The 20,654-nt window shown below is 36.0% G+C and overlaps 1 protein-coding gene across 1 annotated transcript; it reads left to right on the forward strand.

Moving 5' to 3' along the window:
- Window positions 1-2,687: 2,687 nt before the first annotated feature.
- LOC308338079 (multimerin-1-like) lies at window positions 2,688-19,190 on the forward strand (the record flags this gene model as incomplete). Its single annotated transcript, XM_080831642.1, has 3 exons — window positions 2,688-4,676; window positions 16,947-17,099; window positions 18,321-19,190. Coding segments are annotated over 3 exons (2,564 nt in total), but the record flags the coding sequence as incomplete, so codon positions are not given.
- Between the last annotated feature and the right edge of the window lie 1,464 nt (window positions 19,191-20,654).

The raw sequence follows: 20,654 nt of genomic DNA on the forward strand, positions 1-20,654 counted from the left end.
GGCAGAGAGGCAGGCAGAGGCAGCGAGAGAAGCAGGCTCCCCGTGGAGCAAGGAGCCCGACGCAGGACCGATCCCAGGACCCTGGGATCATGACCCAAGCCGAAGGCAGGGGCTTAACCAACCGAGCCACTCAGGCATCCCTTTACCTGTCATTCTTATTCTCACTTTCAGATCGTAGTGTTTTTTCTTTAAAATTTTATTTATTTGGGGGGCTGGGTGACTCAGTTGGTTAAGCGACTGCCTTTGACTCAGGGCAAGATCCCAAAGTCCCAGGATCGAGTCCCACATCAGGATCCCAGCTCCACCGGGAGTCTGCTCCTCCCTCTAACCTTCTCCCCTCTCATGCTCTCTCTCACTCTCTTTCTCAAATAAAGAAAGAAAATCTTAAAAAAATAAAAATAAAAAATTTATTTATTATTTATTTATTTATTTATTTATTTATAACATGCTTGCTCATGCAAAATTGGGGGGGTAAGGGACAGAAGGAGAGAGAGAGAGAGAATTTCAAGCAGACTCTGTACTGACCATGAAGCCCAACACTGGGCCAATCTCATGACCCTCAGATCCTCACCCCAGCCAAAACTAAGAGACACTTAACTGCATGAGCCACCCAGGTGCCCCATATCACATACTTTTTGTTGGCTGAATTTAAACAGCTATTTTTATTGCCACAATGAATTAATTCAATTATGCTTAAGTTTTAGTTTACCTTTTCAATCTTGAAAAACATTTTAAGGCCAAAATCATATAAATTCCAAGAAGGTCTGATCCCTAACCTTAAATATTTTATTGTATTTCATCAAGTTGTCATGAAAATTTAAGACAATTTTAACTAACAGGAAATGACTAAATGATCTTGTGGAAATTGCAATAAAAAAAGAACTTTGCTATTGAGTAGCACCTTATACCCAGTGAAGCTAACATATTCTATTTTTAAGTAATCGAAGTCCAGTTTTCCAAATTTTACTTTCTGTGTAACATATAAAATACACTCAGTGAAGATTTGTTGTGCAAATGAGTAACCAGTTAAACGTTAAGTAAAGTTTAGAAAATAAAAATACTTTAAAAGCCTGTGGTGTAATTATTCATGGTATCACATATAAAAGCTAGGACTGTTTCAGTATAATTTATCTTAATCGTGACTGCTTAAACTTTCTAATTAATGTAGCCTTTCCTAAGTACTTTAGTGCAGTGTCATTATTGTTCCCATACTTAACATTTTTACTATTATTTTTTCCATTATATACAGATTGATTTTCACTTACTTATATTTTTTGGCCTGTTAAATGTATTTCAGTCTTCACTATGCTTAGAAATGTAAAATATATACATATTTTTTTACTCCGGAAATACTGTTCCCTAAAGATCAATCAGCAATATTGAACTATAGAGTATAAGATTTCCAGGGAAATCTTTATCCATGTAAACAACATTTACAGCTTTGTCTTTGTACCAGATTAATATCAAGATGCTCAAGCAGTACATCATTCTATTTGCTATAATTGATCTTTCACATACTTTTTATGTAAATCTCTCATGCGTCTCAGATACTTTTTAAAACGTGCTTATGAAATAGAGACATGTAGAGACTATATATTTTTATTCTACAATTATTTTTCTTAAATAAGTTTTATGACAGCCATAAGTCATTTCACAGTTGTGCAGACCTTCCTGTTCAAAGTGCTTTGTAGGACATTGGTTGTGTTTTACATTGCAGTCATTAGCTCCCATTTGGATTTGACTGGAATGGAAATATCTTCCATTTATATACGCTTCATAGCTATGTACTATAAATACACCTCAAGCATATGTTTTATTTTTTCCCATTTTCTGTTTTTGCATGTAAGAGGTTTGGTAGGTTGTTTTTTTCCATTTTTTAAATATTAATTTCCTCTTCTGAATAGTTCTGAGTTTTGAGTTCTTCCAGATCCTTTTCCCTTTTTTAATGCTACTTTTAGAACCGTCCATAATTCTGACTTTGGATCACTCCATGCTTTCTAATACTGGAAATACTAATATGTGTTTCATTAGAAGCAAGTTTCCTCTTATTTTTATGAAGAATTAATGTCATATTATGTTAATTAATATATATCTTGAATTCTTATTTTCATTTGTCTTTGTTTTATGATCCCCAAACCTCTCATTATTATTTTATTGTTGATATAAACTATTGTCGAATCTTGTGACTATTACTTCATACTGTTCCTTATTTCATTGAATTTCTTCTCTGCGGTCAATTTATTAGTTTTTATGAGCTCAAAACACAAGCCCTGAAACCTAATTACTAGCAGCCTAATAGCATAGTCATGAGATAACACCAGGTATTATTTACTGAGCCAGAGAGCCCAAAACCATTTATTTTCATACCAGAGTAAGACTAGGTTTAGAATCATAACATATGAGGCTCTAGTAACTGAAATCAGTAGCAGTTCCTTCATGTCTTTTGTTTATGACTGTGATATGTTCTACGCCACAATTGATTTTTCTCCTCAGACTTACCAGTTAAGAAAGCATTCACCTACGAACTATAGTAATTTTTGGAATTTCCTAAGTAAGTGTAGTGAAGAAATATTTTTATTATTACATGTTGCTGGTGCTTAGCTGAAATTTTTTATCTTTTTAGAGATATCTGGTTTACCTAATTAAAATCATGTATCATTTATTGTTGTTTAATATTTTTTCTCTAGGTCTAAAATCCAAAAGCATTAATGATCTGGTAAAGAACATAGTAAGAGAGCAATCTAAAATTTTTCAAAATGACATGCAAGAGACAATAGCACAGCTCTTTAAGACTGTATCGAGCTTATCAGAGGACCTTGAAAACACCAGACAAATAATTCGACAGGTTAATGAATCTGTGGTTTTAATAGCAGTCCAGCAAAAGTCTGTTTTAATGCAAGAAAACAGGCCCACTTTGACTGATGTACTAGATCTAAAAAATAGCATTGTGAATATAAGGCAAGAAATGACTGTCACTTGTGAGAAGCCTATTAAAGAACTAGAAGCAAAGCAAGCTCACTTAGAAGGTGCTTTAGAACAGGAACATTCACGGAGCATTTTGTACTATGAGTCCCTCAACAAGACTCTGTCTAAAATGAAGGAAGTACACGAGCAGCTTTTATCAACGGAACAAGTGTCAGATCAGAGGGGTGTTCCAACTGCTGAGTCAGTTCACAGTAATGTCACTGAGGACATGTCTGCTCTACAAGAGAACATAAAGAAGCAGGGTTTGATGATGCTGCACATGTTTGAGGATTTGCACATCCAAGACAGCAAGATTAACAATCTCACCATTGCTTTGGAGATAGAGAAGGAATCTATCAGGGGTGAATGCGAAGACATGTTATCGAAGTGCAGAAATGATTTTAAATTTCAAATTAAGGACACAGAAGAGAATTTACAAGTTTTAAACCAAACCCTGGCTGAAGTTCTCTTTCCAATGGACAATAAGATGGATAAAATGAATGAGCAGCTAAATGATTTGACTTATGATATGGAGATCCTTCAACCCTTGCTTGAGCAGGCAGCACCGTTTAGAGAGACAATGGTGCAAGAACCACCAAAGGAAGCGATAGCTACAAGGAAGAAGGTGGAAAACCTGATGAGTGCTGTCAACAGTCTAAATATTCTTATCAAAGAACTTTCAAAAAGACACAACTCACTTAGGAATGAAGTACAGAGTCGTAGTGATGCCTTGGACAGGCGTATCAATGAATATGCCTCAGAAATGGAAGATGGCCTAAATAAGACAATGATTATTATAAATAATGCCGTTGATTTCATTCAGGATAACTACATGCTAAAAGAGACTTTAAATTCAATAAAGTATAATCCCGAAGTCCATCATCAATGTACCCAAAATATGGAAACCATTTTGACATTTATTTCTCAATTCCAACACTTGAATGATTCCATTCAGATGTTGGTCAATGACGATCAGAGATACAACTTTGTTTTGCAAGTTGCCAAGGTCCTTGCAAATATTCCTAAGGATGAAAAACTAAGTCCGTCCAGCTTTCAAAAGATTTACCAAATGTTCAATGAAACCACTTCCCAAGTGCTAAAATACCAGCAAAATATGAGTCATTTGGAGGAAAAAATGCTTTCAGCCACAAATATTTCCAAAAATTTTGAAACTAGGTTGCAAGGTATTGAGACTAAAGTGACCAAGACACTCATACCTTATTATGTTTCACTAAAAAAAGGCAGTGTGACTACAAATGAAAGAGACCAAGCTCTTCAACTGCAGGTTCTAACTTCCAGATTTAAGGCATTGGAAGCAAAATCCATTCACCTCTCAGTTCACCTCACTTCACTTAACAAAACTCTGTCTGAAGTCTTAATCATGTGTCATAATGCTTCTACACGTATCTCAGAACTGAATGCAAGCATACCTAAGCGGATAGAAAGTTCCCGACCTGATCTTCAGCTTCTCCAGAAAGGTCTGACAGAATTTGTGGAATCAGTAATTGAAATAAAATCTCAAATCGCCATATCTAATTTAACTTGGTATATAAATCAAACACTGTCTGGTAGTCTTGCCAGTGTTGCCAAGTCTCAGAAGCAAATAAAACCAGCGCTGAAGAAACCCAGTTCACTTAAAAAACCAACAGTGAATCTTACCACTGTCCTGATAGGCCGGTCCCAAAGAAACACAGACAACCTTCTAGTTCCTGGTAAGCTGTTGCTGAAATAATAACATTTAATCTCTCTCTTCACTTAAAAGATGTTTAGTAGATCTGTGGGGTTTATCAATACCATAAGAAATAAAAGGCACTTTCTTGAACTTGAGTAAATAGTTAAGTAATTCAAAGATCACTGATATACCATTTGAAGCTGATTCCATCCTATGTAAATCAGGCATTAAGTGTTTATCATGTAAATATTTGTCTACATGTTTCTTTTTTTCTGTCAAGACCCCCGTAATACAATCAGATTTCTCCCTGTAGAACATTTTTGCTTTTATGCATAATTAAGGAAAACTATTAGATAATGAGCTTCTGAATGAAAATGACCAGACTGAGTCTTACTCATTTTGGCATTATCTGACAAAATGTCTGGTATACTATAGGAACTCAGTAAATATCTGTTGAATGACTAAATGAATGAATGCGTACATGAGCAGGAATTTGATTTGGGTAGGTCACAGCAAGCTACAAATGCCAAGCTAAGTGTCTTAGTCCATCCAGGCTGCAATAACAAAATACCAAAGACGGGGGAGCCTCCAAATAACAGAAATGTATTTCTCGCAGTTTTGGGGGCTAGAAAGTCCAAGATCGCTGTGTCAACATGGTTACACTCTGGTGAGGGCCCTATTCCTGGACCACAGCTGGTGACTTCTTGCTGTGTTGTGAGCCATCTCTCTGGGTATTTCTTAAAAGAACACTGATCCTGTTCATGAGGGCTCCATGTCCCAAAGGCCCCACCTCCTAATATCACCAACTTTGGGGTTTAGAATTTCAACATATAAATTTTGGGTGGACACATGTAGATTATAACACTAAGGCCTTTAGACACAGTTTTGTAAGAATGGTCTTTGAAAATTTGGAGGAAAGAGTTGGGTATGGGAAGAAAAGTATCTCAGAGTCATGAAGCTAGAAGTAGTATAGAGCAAGACCGCAAAGAATGAAATTAGAGATACCAGTTAGGACAGTATTAGCAGCGTGGTAAGAGCCAGATCTGAGGAAGAGGAAGTTGAAACAGAGGGACAAATGTGAAACTTGTTGTGAAGGTAAAATTAATGGAAACAGCAGGAGAGTGGAAAAACAGATGATCCAAGGAACAACAAATCAGAATTTTGGGTCCTAGTTGTTTCAGGGATTTCTCTGTAACTTTAAGCAAGTCCACCTCTCTGGGTCTCTGTTTCTTCCTTTTAAGTGATGGGATTGGGGTAGGTATTTTGCTGAGCTCATTAGTAGGAATATGTGCAGAGCGCATTACTGTATAAAAAACGTGAGCTGTTCACAGCCTGAATGCATGGCACCTGGGGAGGGAGAAGACCTAGAATACTCTGAAGTTTTGAATTTGGGAAATGATAGGGTAGCAGGATAATTAATAGATGTTGTAAACACCAGAGGAGAGGCATAAATCTGGGAGGAAGGAAGAATTCCATGCAGTGCATATAAACATACAGAAGTCTCATGAAAGAAGTGTCTCATGAATGTTTGAACTTTTCACAATGAGAAGAATAACTGCTGATTCTGACTAAAAGAAATGGCAGTGTTCCTCTCATAGGAGTCTGCTATTAAGTTATATGCGCAACCGGATGACTTTTTTATTTTATTGCTTTCTAATTACAGAAGAGTGATCATTGTCCTGACATAATATGACTCCATCTTTAATCTCTGAATGTTTTGATAACATTAAAAATCACAGAATAATACAAAGCTGAATTGCTTCTTGACTACTTAAATTGTTGTATTTATTTATGGCTTCCTTGCAATTCGTCTGACCCAGGAAGACTAATCTTGTCATGTGGAATCACAGAACAAACAATTCACACATACATGTTTCCTAGAGAAAGATGGTAGTAGTTCGATAGGAGATGGTCTTACACTAATTCAGGAAAAATGATAAGCTGTTCTTTTTCCATTTTATCTCAATCCTTGGTCTTCTGTGGACATTGCAAATGAGTTTCAGTTAAGCTCTACTCCAGCACATGTGGTCATACACCAGGCAAACCATGTTATTTCTTTTTTTCTTAAGCCAAAAAATGCCTGGACCTATATAGTAAATATAAAATTTAAATAGCTTCAAAATTAATTGAGGTAAAATGTTTAATACAACATAAGAACTTATAAACTTTTATAGTATAAAGAATGCTTGTTAGTTTATAAAAATTGTATCTAGATATTTATATAGCAGGTGACTCAATATTGAACTTAATGGGCTAATAATTAACTTAGTTCTCATTCTCTTTTTTCCAATGATGTCTTGATAAAATTGCTTCCTGTTCCTTTATTTACTGGAAGTAGAATTTTTTTATAGACCTGTTTACCAAAATTTGTAATTAATTACACTTTATGTAATTAAATTGTTTATACTTTATAAATTAAATAATTACACTTTATGTAAGACCAGCAGCATAATGTGTAGGACCCTTTAGTAGTTGTGTAGATATGCATACTTATTAAGCCAGCTTCAATGGGCCATAAAACCGATGGCATTCATTGGACAGCTGAGCTGGTAAAGTCTGTGCGTGGTGATAAAACCAGTGGACTCAGGCTAAGTTCTCCTGTAAGAACAAACCAGTTATGGGGCACCTGTGTGGGTCAATCAGTTAAGCCCCTGACTCTTGGTTTCTGCTCAGGTCATGATCTCAGGGTGGTGAGATCAAGCCCCTTTGGGCTCCATGCCGGGCATAGAGACTGTTTAAGTTTCTCTCCCTCCCTCTCCTTCTGCCCCTCCCCCTGCTCGTGCTTCCTGTCTTTCTCTCTCTCTCAGAAAAAAAAAAAAAAAAAAGAAAAAGAAAAAGAAGAAAGTAAAGAATAAACCAATTGCAATTAACCACTTTGTTTGATACCCTGTTTCATACCAAGGGTGGGACACACTGGCACACTGGCTAAAATTTGTTTTTTTCCTTTGACCTTTACTATTATATTATAAATAACCATGTAGCCAGATTAACATCAGAAGATAATTTATCATCATCTTATGAATCTCACAATAATATTATTCAGATTAGAGTCACTATCATTTGCAGAATAATAAGTGCCATTAATAGAATGAAAAATCCTATGAATTTCGTTTTTAAAACTTAATTTTAATACTGATAATTTCCTTTGAAGCCTAATAATAGTAATATTATAACATAACATTGGATACTACTTATTAATAACTATATCACAGGTGCTATACAAATTATACTATATATGTTAGCTCACTTAACAATACTTAGGAAGTAGCTGTCATCATTGTTATTTTGAAGATAAGTAAACTAACCCTCGGAGAGATGAACTGACCTCTTCTGCTTAAGGTCATGCAACTAGTTAATGATAGAGCCTGACTCCTGGTCTGTTGGACCAGGACTGTTGGACTCAGAACTCGGTCCTCAACCACTCTACCTAAAGAGATTGTGGAGTATGTTCACCTGCTTTTCTCTTCCTTCCGCTTCTGTTCAGGGCATCAGATCTGAGTATGGCTGTATCTGAATATTCCAGATGGCCAGAATCAATACTCCGAAGGAGTTTTCCTTCTTGAGGATCCAAATGCTTTCATTCATTTCTGTACTTACCAGGAGGTACAGGTGCTACTTTTCAGTTTGGATTTTTCTGTGATATGACTGATGCGCAGTTGTCATTGGAAGTGACCCTCAATTATTCACAACATCTTTCCTTGACTGATGCGGTGACAGGGCAAAATGCAGAGTCCTATCCCTCTCACTTCTTGTGAGGCAGCCCCACGTTCAGTTATGTTAATGATGATTCCTCCCAGGCCAGTGCTGATAAGCTATTCCGGTTGAATCACTAAATATTTGATTTGTGTCTAAACAATATTCCCATAGACACCAAGAGGGTTTTATTTCATCTTTGAAGATTTGTTTGTACAGCAATTGGCAGACTTGTCCCTGCAGGAGGGTTTGGCTGCTTGCCTCCTTAGAGGAGCTCAGTCCTGCCTTAACACATCCATAATGACAACATCACGGAGGACGGCACCTGATGCTCATGAGACCACTGACTTTTTATTGCAACACTATTCCCAATGTTTGCCAGGTATACTTAACTCTCATAATAAACCTCTTTTATTCATAATTACTCCTTTAACCACTCCTCTTAAGAAAGATTACCTTCCACAGAAGATTTGGTGGTGTACCAAATACAACTTTTTAAAATTATCATCGCTGAGGATATAAGCGATTTAACAGAGAAAAAATAAGAGCCTGGATATTTCACTGTTTTATTCTATTTTAAACCCACTTTTAATTTTTGTGACTCTGCATTGAGGCAGTTATGATGACTAAGGAGCACTGATTTTGGAGTCAGGAAATGAAGGTTCGGGTCTTGCCTGGCAATGTTTTTGTTTGTAACAAGTCATTCATTTTCCTAAAACTTGCTTTCCTCATTTGTAAAATATAGAATAATATATCCACCTCAAAAGTTTATTTTGAGGATCGTGAACTAACTTGTAAATAGTATATTATTAAATTGGTTATAATTATATGATGCTTTTTTTTAGCTATACCCAACATTTATGGGTTTTCTCTAATATTTTCACTTAATATTTGATATATATTATTTACATATATCAACATAATTTACAGACTTGGGTATTCCATCATTCCCTATCTTTATAAGTCATTGCATTTTAAATTCAACATATGTTTATAACTTATGCCTATCACATAATAATAACTCAAAAAGAATAACAGAAAATATAAAGGCTTAGCTGCACAAAAATGAATGTGTATCAATTAACGCTGAAAAATATCTGCAAAAATTTTAATAATGGTCTTTTCCAAGGTATTTTCTACTCTTTAGATGTCTTCCCATATTATTAAAATTGTAACATTTTCAAGATAACTTGAGGTATCAATAAGTTGACTTCTCTCCAAAATGGTTAACTAAAAGCTGATTAAATTTTGAAGGATAACTGCTTGAATTTAGAATTTATGGTGTGTTTTATAGGGTCTCCAAAGCCACACACAAGTTCAGTGATCTGTGAGCATCAACTCCTGGAACTCAGCGCAGAGGGATGCACATGCTGAAGTTTATTATGGTGAAAAGATACATGATAGGATCAGTGGGGGGAAATGATACAGGCCGAGTCCGAAGAAATCCCTGTGCAGACTTCCTTACGCTCACTCTGTCCTGGAATGGGACATGCTTGTGTGTGCTCTTTTCTCTAGTCACACACACACACACGCAAATGTGCAACATTTCTGTCCAAGGAAGTCTGTTAAATAGCACCCAAGGGTTTTACTGGGGCTTGTCTCAGTCAATTCAGACTACTATAACAAAGTACCATAGATTGCATAGCTCATAAACTATAGAAATTTATTTCTCACAGTTCTGGAGGCTGGAAGTCTCACATCAGGCCATCGTGGCTGGATTCTGGTGAGAACCCTCTTGCAGGTTGCAGACTGCGAACTCCTTATATTCTCATGTGGCAGAAAGGGAAATAGTGAGAGACCTCTCTGGGGTCTGTTGAAAAAAGGCACTACTCCCATTCGTGAGGACACCATCCTCATGAACTAGTCACCCCTCAAAGTCCCTACCTACCAATATTATAAGATTGAGGGTCAGGATTTTAACATAAGAATTTTGAGTGGACACAAATATTCAGTCCATAACAGGACTGGTCACATAGGCACCCTCTGCCTAGTCCATACCAAAACTCTGGACTCTCAGAAAGAAGTCAGATGTTCAGCCTAAACATATTGTTTGTACAAATAGTCTGGGCACAGTGGATGACACTTACAGTTAGGAAATGGCAAGAAGCCAAGAGCCCAGATGTGGGCTAAGGGCAAAACCTGGCAGGCAGCCCTTTCTAAAGATAGCAGTCTCAGGCCTGCTTAATGAATTCCTTTCTGCTCATGATTTTAAAGGTATTCTTTGTGTCACAATTGATTAGCAAGCCTACCCACTGGGGATAGTCTCCCTAGTTGTTGTCAATAAAACATACCAGTGTTGAAGAGAATATTAAGTGAACTATTTTCGTTTATGGTTCCCTGAGAGAAAATACGACTCTCCAGCTTTCTACGTAATTCTCCTTCCAATGGAAGGATGACAGTTGCGGAGAGGATGCTGACAAAATTGACAGCCCCTTCCTGCACCTTGTCGTGCAGTAAAATGGCTGTGATGTCTTAGGTGAGCAGGCAGGAGCCCATGTGTTTGATTCCTGCATCTGAACCAAAATTTATAACACATGGTCTGACAAAAAAAGGAAATTGGACAGAATACCAGGTCCCATTTACACAGACACTGCACATGTTTGGGTTCTTTCTCTATCAAGAATCACAGGAGCTCTTTCTCAACAACAGACTATTTCTTTGGCATCCAAGAGTTGAAACCAAATTTGATTATTAGCTGATCTATAATTAAATACAATGAATGGATGTCCTTCTACTGGTCATCAAAAACACTGTGAATTCAAAATTGCCCATGTGGTATTATTTTGTGTCATATTAATGATCAAACATGAAAAGGAAAGTGTAGGGATTATTAAATCACGTATTGTGAACTTACTGCACAGTGGTCTGAGTTGCATCTTGACAAAAAAATTGAAGCATAAAAATAATAGCTGTACCAAATTTTTATTGAACATGAAGTTTGACATGCTTTAAGGTTTTAGCTGCCAATTTTAGTATACACAGCTTAAAGTGACTCTGAAAAGAAATAATACATATTTTATTATAAGTTCAATTGGAACTATTCAACTATGTTTATGTTGAATAACATTTTGTTGTATCTATGGTTTTCTTTTGCATTTTCCTAATGACTAATGATTTGTACATATTTTAATATATTTGTCATTTTTTAAATAGTGCTTTTGATTAAAGGTTATGATTTTTTTTAAAAAGGTGAATAGAGTTGATAATATCAAATAAAAACATTTGATTTCCTAGGTCATGACTTAAGATAAATAAATGATAATTTAATGACAAAGGTTAGAGTAAATCTTCTGGGACAGGGATAATACATTTAGTAAGGATTGCTGATATGATTAAATAAGCTTTAAAATTATATTTAAAGGACTGAGAAAAAAAGATCTCAGAAACAGTATCAAGAACAACAGATATGACTTATAAAGAACAAAAATAAAAACACTATGAAGGAAAAGTAGTAAAGACAGTTGGAAACAATATTTCCATCCATCCATCCATATACCAATGGACAAAATATGAGTACTTAGAACAAGGAGTTTGGAAATGTCATATAAACAAATAAATATCCACATTTTTTAAAGTTGTTGGAAAGGAACATATAGAGTTTTTTTTTTTTTAATTTATTTATTTGACAGAGAGCACAAGTAGGCAGAGAGGTAGGCACAGACAGAGAGGGGAAGCAGGCTCTCCGCTGAAGCAGAGAGCCTGATGTGGGACTCGATTCCAGGACCCTAGGATCATGACCTGAGCCGAAGGCAGGGGCTTTAACCCACTGAGCCACCCAGGCGCCCCTAGAGTATTTTTAGAACAACAGAAGGATAAACCTTATTTGATAGGAACAATTTTGATAAACAGGGACACAGCATAGTGCTGAAAGTTAATGTGTCCATAAGTGGAAGGAATCATTTTAGAGAGCAAGTGGGAATTGGGATGAAAAATAAAGTCCTAATGTTGTGTGGACATGTTACCCTGAGCAAAGTTGTGTAGTGGATTTGTACATAATGTATTTCTCTGTGTATGACAAACTGGCCCAAAGGCAATGCTAGGTTTCCTCAGTAAACTGTTGGAAACTCCATTCTGCTCCAAGCAGAGATCTGCCCTCTGCAATATTATTGTTAAAATAAAGAAAGAAAAAAAATAAGATCTTAATGATGAAATAGGACTAAATAATGAAAATACCAAATAAAATTAAAAATATATGTAAAACATACATAAAAATAAGAATGAAGGAGAAAACATCAATATAATATGCTGCTTTATTTTATCCATTGAATATCTATTGAGTAAGTGTTGAATGAGCCCTGAGAAAGATTAAGTGGACAGAGTGGTAAATTCAACACACTTCCTCTTCTCACGGACCTCATACATTACACAAATAATTATAATAAAGAATGGCAAATATTAGCAAAGGCAGAGTGCTTTTGAAAATGTAGGGAGCTCTCCAATCAGTTCAAAATTAACATGAACTTTTATGAAATATAGAAGTAGGATTAATAGGAAGGTGTAACTTGAGTACATATTACGGTCCAGAAAGAACAGACCAGAACAAATTGAAGCTTATGAAACATTCCAAGACAATGGCAAAGGAATTTTAGTCATGTTCAGAGCAGGGAAATGAATATTGAAGGATTAGTTATGCCATTTGCACAAGATAGTAGAATGTTGAGTTAGCAGAACTGTTCAGCTAATTGCACTGACCTCTACCAAAGAAAATAAATGGACTGGAAAGAGTTTAAGAATTCCTGAAGCCCAAGGTAGGAGAGAAGCTGTGAAAAGTTTGCTTGAGATGATTCCATGTCTCTAGAAAAACACGCCAATGACTTCATAGCATCAAATTCTACCTGGTCTTTGAGAACTGTGAGAAGGGATAGAGTGTTGGATTATATCATCATCTACTCAATCTTCCAATGATTTGCTTATTCACCTTTTTTTTTTAAGTTTTTATTTTCACTCCAGGTAGTTAACATACAGTATTATATGAGTTTCAGATGTACAGCCTGGCGACTCAGCAATTCCTTACATGACCCTGTGCTGGTTTATTCATCTTTAAAAAGACATTTTTGCACTCCGTATGTCAGGCACTATGCTAATTAGCAGTGACACGCTGTGTAGTAGAGGACCTGAGCCCTGACTTCGAGAAAGCTCACAATCTAATTGGAAGTCAGGACATGGGAGCAATTACAGTGGAGTGCGATAAGTTCAACAAGAGAACTTCTGCGCATCTGACAATAATTAAGAGAATTAACGTAATTAATTCTATTGACGGGGATGAGAGAAGATTTCAAAAAGAAAATGATGCTCTTTGGGGGTCTGATCTTTGTTGTTAATTCAAGAAAAATTGCCTTTGAGACAAATATGTGCAGGAACTTATAAAGGTACCTAACCATTTTTTAAGTATTTTAGTAATAAAGTAAAAAATGTAAGGTGGATGATGTACCAAAGTAGATTTTAGCCGATTGCATATTAAAATGTAAATAGTTTCAATTTGATAAGTCAATGCCAATCAGTCTTGGTTGTTATAAAGCTCTGTGCTTGACACTGATCCATTAAATATTTTTATCAGTGATTTGGATGAACACATAAAAAGTAAATTTGGAAATGATGAAGTTCATTAAAACATCGTATACAGAATTAAAACAAAGAACAGTTTCTATGGACAGATGATAAGTCCAATAAGATAAATGTAATTCTTGGTAATAATTGCAAGTTCATATCAAAATGACTCAAATAAATGTGAAATTTAGATAATTTCAGTGACATCAAGGCATAGAAGACCTGCTATGATGCAATGTAATACAGATGCAAAAATAGACAATGAACACTTCATGTTTATATAATGTTAACAGAAGTATAAGGTCATTTCATTTCAGTATAGGGTCATAACTGGCGGTTGTTACTGTAGCCTGCTCTAATCAGAGTCTATTCCTAATACATCCAGTTCTGGGAGCCGTAGGCATAATTTTATGTGTCATAATGTGAATTATTTAGGCAGGGACTTGGAGACCAGAGATATCTAAAATATCAAAGAAGGCAAGAAAGGAACTTAAAAAACACATGTGACAGAAGAAGGTGCAGACCAGTGTGCGAAGCACCCTGAACAGGAATTCAGTGGGTACATGAGAGATGCCCCAGCAGGCAAACCAGGTGTATTCTCAGCAAGTTTGAGCTACTACAGTGATAGGAGACAGCAGGCCCCAAGCAAACTCAAGTGAACCCTTCCTCCGGATGAATGACCCTGCAAAGAAGTTGGAATAAAGGGCAAAATGGCATCCTCTAAAATGACTCAAAGAGAACAAGGAAACACCCCATTCCTAGAGGTAATGGAATAGACAGAGGAGAAAAATGAAAAGTGCATCCTAGATGTTAAACAGAAGGCAAAGGCCCTGGTCGTATAGAATCACCATAGAGACAATAGCAATACAAAACAAGTACATCTGTTTGATCCCTGATTCATGCATGGGGCAGTCTCCAGGTGAGAGTGCATTTATAAGAAAATGGGAAAATAAGAACTATAGAGCTAATCAGATTGCATAAATAATTCAGTGTGCCCCAGCTCCCCTGCACAGTTGATTCATTCCTAGTGAAACCCAGTAATTGAACGCCACCCTGTGATTCAATCACTGGGCTAGATTCAGAAAATGTGAAAACAAATGAAGCCAGTGCTTTGACATCAAGAATTCACATTTCTATAGGTATTAGAGAATCACTGAAGTTTTTAAAGTGGGGAAGAAATGGGCTAGGTTTTAGGATGATAGCTAATAGTGAATAGAAGGGTTTAAGAACCTATTCTTAGAATAGGCTGAGAAAAGATGTTAAAGAAAATGTAGGCCAGTTTGAAACATTTTGAAAAGCTATTGCATATATGTAATGTTTCCCATATGTATCTTAGTGAGCAAAATAGTGTATGGAATACTGCAAAAGTGTATCAAAATAATGTAAACTATTCTCTAATTACTAAGTAATATATATTTTCTTTGAAAAAAATTTCTAGTACCGGCATGTAGTTTGGTCACAATCTATGTGAATTTGAATTATTTAAACATGAAGCATAACGTATATAAAACATTTACAGATCTCACTTCTTGAGAAAAATGTTAAACCAAACAACCCTAAGTTTAAGTCACCAGCAATCCGTGTTTTGAAATGAGTGAATTGTAAACTGTACAAACTTGTCACAAGGTGGCGCCATAGCGGTAACTGTGACCAGCAACCTATTCTTCCCCAACATTTTCTGTGTTTACATAATTATGTATGATGTTTATAACCATATTCATAATTTAAGGTTTTCTAAATAATTGAAATTATTCTATATCTAATGTGTGAACTGGATCTTGCTGCTTTCAGTAAATCAAATGTGTCTGGGAATCTTTCTCATACTTTAACTACCGTCTAATATTCCTTAGGGAAAAGATACCTGTAATTTATTTAACAATGAAATGGTCGTTTAGGTGTCTTACAGTTTTTCACTAATGCAAATGATGCCATAAAGAACATTTTGAACAGTTTTCTTTGTATACATAGGCAAGTATCTCTGGAGTATACATTCTGCCAGGAAAAATTTCTGGCTTTGAGCAAATGAACCTTTTTAATTCTGATAAATATGGTTAAATTGTTCATTCTGAGCTTCTAACAATTTAAGCTCTAACCAACATTATATGAGAATGCCCATTTTCTTCATCACTGAATATCTTGTATCTTTTTGAATGCTGACACCTGATAAAGTGTTGGTGGTGAAAATTTATTATTCCTTAATTAGTAGTGAGATTGAATAAGCTTTAAAAATGTTAATGAACTTTTGCATTTTTCATTCAGTAATTGGCCAGTTCATATAATTTGCCCATTTTTTCAGTTTTTTTTCCCCACAATCTTTTAGACTGGTCAGAACTTTTCATGTTATGGATATTATCCATTAGATCTTTGTTTCTGTCAAAACACTTTTCTCTTAATCTGTCACTTATCTTTGAACCTGAACTTTTGAGCCTGCAACTTTGGTTGCAAATGTGTTCTAATTCTTATGTGGTCAAATGTCAGGATTTTTCTCTCTGGGCTTTTGGATTTTTTTGTTTTGTTTTGTTTTGCTTTGAGTTCTCCAAAATTTTAAAGCTCTACAAAGATATTCCTTTTACTTGATTGTAATACAATCATATCGGTGGTTGGTTGTTTGTTTTTTTTACCTTTAGTATTTTTGAACATATGGAAAGTATGTTTTTATGAATATTCAGTTATGTTAGCACCGTGTATTCAATAGACACTTTTCTTCTCCAACGATTTGTAATGTTACCTTTATCATGCATCACTTCCAAATAGATATAAATCTGTGTTCAGTTACCCTATTCTGTTCTACAGTTGACCAAAATGTTAACATTTTCACACAAAGAAGTACAGTGGATTATCCCCACTTAGACTATCACAGGATGATCCCCACTTCGAAGACGTAGTTAAAGGAGCTCGGAGACTTGAGAGGTTTGTATGAAGTCCTGTGACTCTACACGCGCGGCCAGCCTGCGCCTGGGGACCCATTTTTCTTATTTCTCCTTCAGCGTTTTTCCCGTTCTGTCTCAAACTGTAAGATCAACGAGAAAATAGGTCACCTTCACCCTCTTTTATCTTGATTCTTTTTCAGTAACAGAGGAGTATTCAGACTGTAGCAGGTCCCCATGCCAGAACGGGGGCACGTGTATAAATGGAAGAGGGAGCTCTGTCTGCGCCTGCCGACATCCTTTCACGGGTGACAACTGCACCGTCAAGCTGGTGCAAGAAAACGCTTTGGCGCCAGGTACGAAAGCGCATGCGTCCTTGGATTTGCTCGCTATCGTAAACAAAAACGCTTCTTGAAAACGTTTACCAAGGAATATTTAAACCGGATTAATCTGGACTCATGTGAGGATTAATTCCTTTTGCCTCTGAAATTTACTGAGTTACATACGTGATGTACAAGTGGAAATGTCGGCCAGGTAAATCCATATTGATGTACACTTGTTGACATTTTCAATATTGGTGTGACAGAGGCAGTCTTTTTCTTTTCCCGGGCATCTTAAAAGAAAATACAGATGCATATATGTGATGGGTACAAACTCCTTCTCCTCAAACAAGCTGATAAAGAAATACATCTTTGATTCATAGCACATAAGATTTAAATGAAGCTTTAAAAAGTAATTAGCGCGTCTTCCATGAAGGTTAAACTAATGGTGTCATTTTGACTGGGTGAGGACTGTTAGAACATGCTCAAATGTACTGAGTAAAACAAAAAGCCTTTTTTTTTTTTGACCCATTTACCTTCATAACTATTGTTTGTCATAAATTAACTTCAAGAGTGTACCATTCTGAATTTTTCATTAAAAATTTGTGCAGCATTTAAAATATATTTTCTTTAATGACCACAAAAACATATTTCAAAAAACAGGCCTTTCTTAATAATATGCTGCATAGCAAAGAGTAAATTTTTTAGTCTATTATTTGAATCTCAGCCTTGGTAAGTACATTTGGCATTAATTACTTTGTCTACTTCTCTGTACTGCACATGATTGCGTTTGGTTTCCATTTTAGCCTCTAGAAACTGTTTGACAAGATGCTGGAAAAATTGTTTCTACATCATGTCAGCTTCAATTCCTACAAGGGGCTTTAAAACATTCTGGCATACCATAATAATCATAGAGTGCTTTGAATTCCTTTATCTCTGGAGAGATGAAAGCAACATGCAAATTAATCTTTGAGGCATTTCTATGAGGGAAATATCAAGCGCTATTATCATTCTATTTTGATCTGAATGGAGAAACTGAGGCTCACAGAGAGCAAATGATTACAGGTAATTCAGCCAAGAGAAGAAGCAAGCATCCAGACACCTATACCCTTGTTAAAAATTTGATGAATGACCTTGGTTCTTTCTGCTACCCTTTTTTGTAACTGTGATAAAATGATAAAGAAATGAGGAAAGACAAAGCATGATTTAAAAAAAAAAGAAAGAAAGAAAACTGACTCCCTCCTTTTCTTGTAACAGATTTTTCCAAAGGATCTTATAGATATGCACCGATGGTGGCCTTTTTTGCATCTCACACATATGGAATGTCGACACCTGGTCCTATCCTATTTAATAATTTGGACGTCAATTATGGATCTTCATATACACCAAGAACTGGAAAATTCAGAATTCCTTATCTTGGGGTGTATGTGTTTAAGTATACCATTGAGTCATTTAGTACCCATATCTCTGGATTTTTAGTGGTTGATGGAAGAGACAAGCTTGCGTTTGAGTCTGAGAATATTAACGGTGAAATACGCTGTGACAGGGTTTTAACTGGGGATGCTTTATTAGAGTTAAATTATGGGCAGGAAGTGTGGTTACGACTTGTAAAAGGAACAATTCCCGCCAAATTTCCCCCTGCTACGACATTTAGTGGTTACTTGTTATACCGTACATAAATTAGTAAGAAAGACAGACTATCACCTTTCTTAAGAAGGAGCCAGTGTTTTATTTATCTTTGCCTGCACATCTGCTCTGTTTTTGGCTTTTCTACATGAAATGAAAATCAGCTTCTTTTTAAATTTGAGTTAGGATGTAAGTTTGTCTATGTCATAAGGTTATTTGAATACCTTTTGGATAACCTATATACAAAGACGTTCTTGCTCCTATTGAGATTTAGTGGCAGAGAAAACAAAGTGCATTTTAACAAATATTTTAACATAACGGTTCTTATTCTCTCATGTTAAGTCATTTAACATAAAGTAATCTGGTTAAATGGCAATCATTCAATTTTGTCAGTCACAGTAGTCCTTCCAATAAAATGCTTACCTCTTGTTATTCACTATGTATATAAATATATAACATATATTTCCTAAATTCACAATTCAAATAAATTACTCAAACACCAAGAAGTGTTGTTGTTTAACTTTGATTTTAACTCTTCTCTATTGGGTTGATCAATTTTATGTGTTAAAATTTTCATTTGTAAACAAAATTAAGAAAGTTGCATTCGAAATTTGAAATATGCTTAACTATTTTCTCTACCTATAATAAGAGGTTAAAGTAATAACTGACAAATTGTTGAACATTTAAGTCTATGTCTGAGCATATATAAGTGGATCTTTTACCTGCACCCATTATAGAATATCTACAGGGAAAATAAAGGCTTCCTCTAGAGAGTATCCTTCTTCAGCAGCACATGCGGGCCTGCTCATATTCTTACAAAGGCACATAACCTTCCAAAGTAATACTACGATTTATGGAATGTTCACTATGTCCTGATTCTCTTCTAAGGAACTTACCTGTAACATCTCACTGATTCTGCACAAAAACTCTTACAAAGTGGGTATTAGTATTATCATTTTTACAGCTGAAGAAACTGAGACACAGAGATTAAGGAATGGACCATGCTCCATGACTAGCAAAGACAGGCAGGATTTAGCACAAGGCCAGGTCTTCTCCTGGGCAGCTGTCACACCTTGTCCATATTGCCTCCAACAGACCTACCACAATTTATGTAAAAATTTCTTTAGATTGTTTATAGTGTTTTATTACAACAACATTGTAGCGAATACCCTTAAAGGTACATTTCTTACATATTTGATGAAGTATTTCTGAAGAATAGGTTCCTATAAGTAGAAGTGAAAATAATAATGAAAAAGAATTTTGGGGGCCCCTGGGTGGCTCAGTGGGTTAAGCCTCTGCCTTCGGCTCAGGTCATGATCATAGGGTCCTGGGATGGAGCCCCGCATCGGGCTCTCTGCTCAGCAGGTTGCCTGCTTCCTCCTCTCTCTCTCTCTCTCTCTCTCTCTGCCTGCCTCTCTGCCTACTTGTGATCTCTTTCAAATAAATAAATTAAATCCTTAAAAAAAAGAATTTTGGCATGGCAAGCATTTTTTTTTAAAGATTTTATTTATTTATTTGACAGACAGAGATCACAAGCAGGCAGAAAGAGAGGAGGAAGCAGGCCCCCCATGGAGCAGAGAGCCCGATGCGGGGCTCGATCCCAGGACCCTGGGACCATGACCTGAGCCGAAGGCAGAGGCTTTAACCCACTGAGCCACCCAGGCGCCCCATGGCAAGCATTTTTCATGAATTAATTTTTTTGAAGGTTCACTATAATCCTATGAATCACATATTAAACCTATGAGATACACATTAAGTAATATCATCATCTTTCCACTGCTGTGAAACTGAGGCACACAGAGGGTAATAACAGCAAATTCTGGGATAAGCATATTTTTTTTCATTTTGATAAGTACTGTCAAATCACCCTTGAAAAGTTTGTGCCGATCCACAGTTCCATTTTGCTCATGTGGAAGAGTGTTCTTTATCCCCTATACACCCTCATCAAAATTCACAGTTTTTAAA

Source organism: Martes martes, assembly GCF_963455335.1.
Source record: "Martes martes genome assembly, contig: scaffold_198, whole genome shotgun sequence".
In the NCBI taxonomy this organism is placed as follows: Eukaryota; Metazoa; Chordata; class Mammalia; order Carnivora; family Mustelidae; genus Martes; species Martes martes.